This window comes from Camellia sinensis, chromosome 13, assembly GCF_055761805.1.
Source record: "Camellia sinensis isolate YWXY chromosome 13, ASM5576180v1, whole genome shotgun sequence".
NCBI lineage: Eukaryota > Viridiplantae > Streptophyta > Magnoliopsida > Ericales > Theaceae > Camellia > Camellia sinensis.
Window position 1 is genome coordinate 119,346,642 of NC_138973.1, and position 7,326 is coordinate 119,353,967.

The window sequence follows — 7,326 nt, forward strand, 5'->3', positions numbered from 1 at the left end:
ATTTCTATTCTCAGTTTCCCTCTTCATTTCATACGCCAACAAGAAGTCTATGGACTGTGTAGTTCTTTTCATAAAATTAGAAAAAGTTATCTGGGTTTCTCCATGAGAATTTTTCTTACCCATTGCATCTTTGCTTGGTTCCTACAAGTTTTAATTGAAAAAATTTTCAGAACAACTATGAAACATCAATATATACATATATATATATATATATAACATATATTGTCACATTCTTCATTTTGTTTTACCTCATTTTACCTTTTTGCTTTTAACATTTTAGCTTTCATCTCCTTGAGTTCTTGTTCTAAGAGTAGTAATTTTTTTATTTAGTTTTCTCAAATTTTGATTTTGGTATGCTTGTGCATCAACTTTCGATAGCAATGCTCCAAATCCAAGCCCTCTTACACTACTACGTCATTTTGGACAAAACACTTGAACAATTTTATCATCTTTGATAGACGTCGGGCCTTCTTCTATAGAAGGCTTGTGAAGCTGTTGAACCTTATTTTGCAATATATAACATTTATGATAAAGAACCCAAGTCAGACAATGTAATATGTAAACATTTTAATGATATTTCTTCTCCGAATGGTTTGTAGAAGGTTTTAAATAGGTTTTACGAAAAGTCTTTAGTTTCCAAATTGTGGAGACAATTCTTTTAGGATTTTGAGTTGTTCTAATATATGTAAAACTAAGAACTTTTCTAATTCAAATGGAGAACATGCTTTAGATATATATATATATTTGAATTTATTGAAGCTCTCTTCCCTAACCTTTGGTATGCTGCCTAGAATTTCTTAATCTTCTTAATTCCCCCCCCCCCCACTCACTTTAAAGCCCTTTAAAGTGTAGTACCGTATCTATTTCAACACAATCTTCCTGCTAACAAACCTTAATCTACATACCTATGCTTGTTTGCCTTGTAATGTAGCACAGTAAAACAAACCAAGCAACAAAGTCACTATTTAGAGCTTAGGAACAGCTGTTTAATAGGCCTCCTGAAGCCCATATTTCCTCAATGAAGTGAGCAATTCAAGTATTACAAAATGGTAAAAACACTGAAGTGAGCAATTTAGTATGAACTTCTCTAAACAATAAGCAAACACAATCTTTCAAGTTGCAACAGAACAACTGTAGCAAAACAGAACATCTGCAGTAGTTGCAGCCATAACTCAGTCCAACAGAGCAATTGCATCAGATTGCAAATACATTCAAGTTCTTCTTTGATTTTCTTTAATTTTAACATGAGGAGCAAGAGTAAAGCAACAGCCATCAATCTTTCAATTGAATTGAATGCAATCACAAGCATTAATAACATATTAAGCTTTAGCAGGTTCAGTATAATTTAATACACAGTTATAATGTAATAATACATTAAGCTAATTCATACCATTGCTTCCTAAAGCACTTCATTGACAGGTTTCGCCTTCTGTCTTGTGTGTCCTTTGATCCAAACATCCACTCTAGATATGGAATCTATGTCTTGGCGTTGATTTTTCTAAATAAAATGATTAAGTAAAACATAGTACAAAATGGTTCAATAACTGAAAGTCGCTTTTTCAAAAATGTCTTCCATTCAGCCATTCCAATCTTATTAGGTTTGGTGAGGGCAATATTATGTGCTAAATGACCTTTACCTGCTGCATTGAGAGTTCTTACTTTTCTTGATAGTTCAGGCTTGAAATTACACCACAATTTTGCAAACTTTTGCATCACTTGTGTCTTGTGGATATCATGTATTTCACATCTAAGTTGCATTTTTGTCACGACCTAAACCCACCCCTATAGGTTTAGCGTCGTAACCGGCCAGTAATCCGTGATTACCGAAGGCCTGTTTAGCAATAATGATAATATTACACTATAAAGGGGCCGGCGGAAGCAAATCAGCAATAACATACATCGTCCAATGAGTCGTGAAGACCTGAATGGAAATAACTTTTATGCACATAACCATATTCATAGCCACTTATTCAAAAAATACATAGACAAGATAGCATACAAGTTAGGGACATAATCTCCTTATAAAAAATTGCGAAACCAAAAATCTTAGGCATTCATTACACTTAGCAAAAGGGTGGATAGTATCACCCAAAAGGCCTTGACTCGGGTAGGTTCGGAACCTCGATATGAGGCACAATGGTTGGCTTGACAAAACTTGAGCTTGGGTCGGCACCTCTAGCTTTGGTTCGGCGCTTGGCCACCTACATATATATAATAAACTGTGAGCTATAGCCCAGTGAATAACAAATGTGTAAAGAGTTTAACAATGATGTCCTTCCATTTTTGAAACAATCGATTAGCATTAGAACAATTTCAATCAATATCATTCGTCGAGCTATCATTCAATTTTATCAATTCAAAATCAATCGATAATTATATAAGTCATACGTGGTACATCCGATAGCAACAATACACTTGGTCTTAAAAGACCGAACAATCAATTGATGGCCATCATACGATAACAATAGTTCCCAGATTTGGAATTGACAGAGATCTCTGTAACAATAGCAATATCAATAACAATAACGATAACAATACGCTATGGATGCCACGAATACAATTCAAAAGAGGATCATCATTCAATCGATAAAAAGTATTTGTTTAGAAACAATATCATTTATCATTCGGAAAATAAATACAATTTGAACATATCTTTACAACATTGTTACTCACAGTGGGCTCCTCGAAATGCAAACGATACGACACTAAGCTATGGCATCCGACCTAACAAACAAATTTAATCACAACAGTTCAATTACACCCATGTCGAATTCAATCACTTCTATTTCTATTTGCTTGGTTATTATTCCGTTAATTTTTATTCATTGTTCACTCATTCGATTCTATCTCTATTCATGTACTCTAATGCACACATGAGATGCAAATTATTATGAAAACATTTAAAAACTATGCAAACGGAGGCCCGGAAAAGGAAAAAGTGAAGCAAAGAACAAAATTGAAATTGCCATGTTGGCCGCACGTGCGATTACCTTGGCCTCTCGTGCGGGGGGGCCCAATCTGCTCGAGCGGTCTGGGCTGAAATGGTGCCCAAAATCTGCTTTGTTTAATACATCTTAACCATGCAAATTCAGCCCTTAATTCAAGTAATTGAAGTCCCAAAAACATGCATGAACCCAAAAGATTGGACATACCAAACTCTAAGCAAGATTTCGCTCAGTCCATGTGAAAGAAAATAGAACCCAAGTTCTTGAAATTTACAACAAAAATCAAAGATACATAATCAAGCATTTCAAAGCTCTTAGTTATATAATTTGTGAAAAGTTCTTTCAAACTTATGAAGATTATGAAAGAACTAAATGAATGAAATCAAATGTTCATGAAACATGTCATGCATGTTGGATTTAAAGAATCAATTCACTTATTTTTTGCATATGAAGCCATGCATGAAGTACATCTCTAACTATGTGAACCAAACTTTACATGTTCTTGGCAAATCTTGAATTTCATAAGTTTTGAGCACGAATCTACAAAAGCATGAGGTTTAAGAGGGGAATTCTCACCTAATATGAGTGAATTGTGGAGAGTGGAGGGGAAATTTCAATGACTTCTTTAATCTCTTCTTCACTGCCTCGTTCTTCTCTTCTTTCCTCTATGCTGAGTTCTAACTCTCATGGCCTCTCCCTCTCTCTCTCTACGTGTATAGCTCTAAGTTCTCTAGGTCCACTACACTGCTCTTGTCACAACCCAAACCCGCCCCTATGGGTTTAGCACCGTAACTAGCCCGCAATCCGAGATTACCGAATGCCTGCTCAACAGTAAAACAGTAATACAGAGTACAGGGGCTGGCGGAAGCCAAAACAGTAATTAAAAGATGTCCAATGAGCTGTGACAGTCTGTATGCAAAAGGACTTTTCATAACATGTTCACATCGAGAACAAAAACAGTATATACATACATCATTTATAGGCATTCAGGTTAGGGACCAAATCCCCACCATAACAGTACAGTACAAATATCATTCAGTCTATACATAACAGAGATAGATAAGGTGAATTTGAGACACCCCAAAAGCAGCCTTAGCTTGAACAGATCTGGAACCTCGAAGTGAGGCACAAAGGTTAGCTTGACAAAACAAGGGCTTAGTTTGACGCTTCTTGCAACGGTCCGGTGCCTGAACACCTGCATATATATATGAGCAGTGAGCTAAAGCCAAGTGAATAACATATGCGTAAAGAGGTTAAGAATGAATGTCCTTTCAGTATTGAAAACAATCATTTATTAGTATATCAGTCATTCGGTTTGTGGCTCATATTTCATGCCATAACAGTCATTCAGAAACTATAATAGTCTTATGTGGTACATCCAATAGCAAAACAGTACAGTAGGTCTTAACAGACCGAACAGTCAGCTGATGGCCATCATATCAGTAAACAGTAGTGGTTCCAAACATGGAAACCGACAGAGATCTCTGTGACAGTAGCAGTACAGTACAGTAACAGTAAATTGCTATGGATGCCACGAATACAGTTCACAAATAGAACAAACATTCATTCAGTAAGAAATATCATTTCAGAAAGCAGTACAGTTGTTCATTCAGAAAATATTCATGATTGAACATATCTTTACAACATTGTCACTCACAGAGCACTGGGCTATAAGCAGCTAGAGCGTCCTTGGATGCCAACCCTACACAGTTACAGAACGAACACACACTAAGCTACACAGTTGGGAAATAATAACTTAATCCCTAATTTGCCTCGGTGTGGTTCTACATCAATATCCTCATTAAGATGCCTTAAACTAGGCCTAAGAATACCTAGGATGGAATGAGGATGCAAAGATGCATTTAAAAACACTTTTCAAAATTTTGCTGAAACAGGGTCCCACTCGAGTGTGGATTTACCCACTCGAGCGGACATGCAGACAAAAGAGCCTCGCTCGAGCGTGACTTACTCTGCTCGAGTGGACTGCAAAAGTACTGGATGGGTGAAATTCACGCTTGATGGGTGCTCGACCTCCGCTCGAGCATGAGACATAAGTCCTCGCTCGAGCATGCATTCCCCCGCTCGAGTGGACTGTAAACACATGCAAAGTACTGGATACATGCATTTCCCGCTCGGGCGTCACTTTCCACGCTCGAGCGGACTGCATGAACTCAGTGTGTACGCTTGAGCGTGGAGTTCCCCGCTCGAGCATTAGTCCAAAATCTGGAATTTCCAGATTTGAACCTCAAGCTCAAAACTCAACTATTAATGCATCAAATTCGATCCCTTTGGGCTAATTTTCTGGAAAACACTTATAAACTCATAGTATGACATTTTCAAAGATCAATTTGAGAAATCAAAGCCCAAAGGTAGTTCAATTGAACACAAATTTCAAGGAGCTTTTATGAACAAGACTCAAATGTAACATGCATGAGCTTAAATGAATTTAAAGCTTCAAACACAAGATCAAATGAGCCAATCCTTTCAAAAACATGAGGAATTCATAAACTAGAACGATAATATGAACATGAATGTGGGAGTTTTCATGAAAACAACTTCAAAACTCTACAACATGTACATGCATGCATGAATTCCTACTCAATTCAACATATTAAGCTAATTCTTGACTCTACTCTTCAATATATCATGAACCATGCAAGAACTAACTTAAATACAAGTTCAAGAAGATGGTTCCTCTACCTTATGCCTTGAATTCAAGATGTGGAAGCTCAATTATGCAAATTTCCTTCAACTCTCTTAATCTCCAAGCCAAAACAAGATGAAATCAAGCTTCCCTCCCATCTCTCTCTCTCTAGTCGGTTTAGGCTCAAGAAATGGCTGAACAACGTGCTAGAAATAAAGCTCAAATGTGTTTTATGAAGTGGGCCACTAAGTGCCAAAATGGTGATTAAGGCCAACTATTATAACTTAGCTTATTTAATCCAATTTAGTCATTCCAAATCAAATTTCAATTAAATTTATCATAAAATCACATAAATTCCAATTAGCATAAAACTTTAATCAATTTCAAATTCGGCCGTCGATAAGGCCTTTAATTTGATTTTTTTTTTAAACATAATACATGAACAGATAATTTAGCAGTCAAACAGATAGACATGCATTTAAACTAATACACTCAATCAATCAGTTCAGAATTCAAGTCAATCAGTCAGTTAACATGCTTAATCATAGATTAGCACTAATCAGTGGTGAGGGTTGTCACAGCTCTCTCATCCCAATCAATTTGATGAGTCATCTCTCAAGCCCTTGACCATATTTACAACAAGCTTACATTAAATAAGTTAATAAATCATACAACTAATTTTAAATTCAATTCACTCAAATTAAATTAACTCACATTGTACCGTAATCTTAAGTACACTAGATTAATTTATACTAATGTGAATTAGGCCCTAATTCCTATCCAATTTTCTTAATTATAATTTATTTAAATTAGCGATTCAGACATGTTAAATTCATTCCTTTACGTATCTGTTCACAATAATACTACAATGCCAATCAATGCAAATATATATGTCATATGGTACATAATTCACATAACACATAATCACACACTTAACAATAAGCAGATAATTAACTTAATTAATCGCTTTAATTAAGGAGGTGGGTGTCACATCCTCTCCCCCTTAGGACGTTTGGTTCTCCAAACTCAATTACCTTCCTCCGGAAAGAATATAAGGTCAAGTGGAAAAAGGTCTGGATATCTTCTTTTCATGTCATCTTCTCTTTCCCAAGTTGCATAAACGCCACCATGATTTTGCAAATCCACTTTCACTAATGGGATTTCTTTATTTCTCAACTTCTTGATTCGCTGGTTTACAATTTGAATGGGTCTTTCTTCGTAAGTGTAGTTGTCACTCAATACAGCATGGGTTGGCTCAATAACATGGAAAGGATCCCGTAGATAATCCCGCAACATCGAAACGTGGAAGACATTATGCATATGTTCCATTTCGGGAGGAAAAGCTACCTGATATGCCACTGGATTAATCTTTTCAATAATTTCGTACGGCCCAACATACCTTGGTGCCAACTTGCCCTTAGTTCCAAAGCGAGTCTGCCCTTTCATTGGTGTCACTTTAATAAAAACATGATCGCCCACTTCATATTCCCTGTCTCGCCTTCGGACATTCGCATAGCTTTTCTGTTGGCTTTGTGCGGTTTTCAATCTTTGTTGGATTAATTTCACATTTTTTGTTGTTTTATGTACAATCTCAGGCCCAAGTAAAGGCCCGTCTCCAACTTCTACCCAAAAATAGGAGACCGACATTTTCTGCCATATAAGGCCTCGAAAGGTGCCATACCAATACTCGAATGAAAGCTGTTGTTGTAGGCAAATTCAGCTAAAGGCAAGTGACTT

At 36.4% G+C, this 7,326-nt stretch overlaps 1 protein-coding gene across 1 annotated transcript; it reads right to left on the bottom strand.

The window, feature by feature from the left end:
* Positions 1-2,437: 2,437 nt before the first annotated feature.
* On the bottom strand, positions 2,438-7,035 carry LOC145805666 (uncharacterized). The gene is made up of 2 exons (XM_082900840.1): positions 6,624-7,035; positions 2,438-2,496 (listed from the first exon to the last, which is right to left on the bottom strand). The coding sequence occupies exons 1-2, from the start codon at positions 7,033-7,035 to the stop codon at positions 2,438-2,440; spliced, it is 471 nt and encodes a 156-aa protein (XP_082756966.1).
* Between the last annotated feature and the right edge of the window lie 291 nt (positions 7,036-7,326).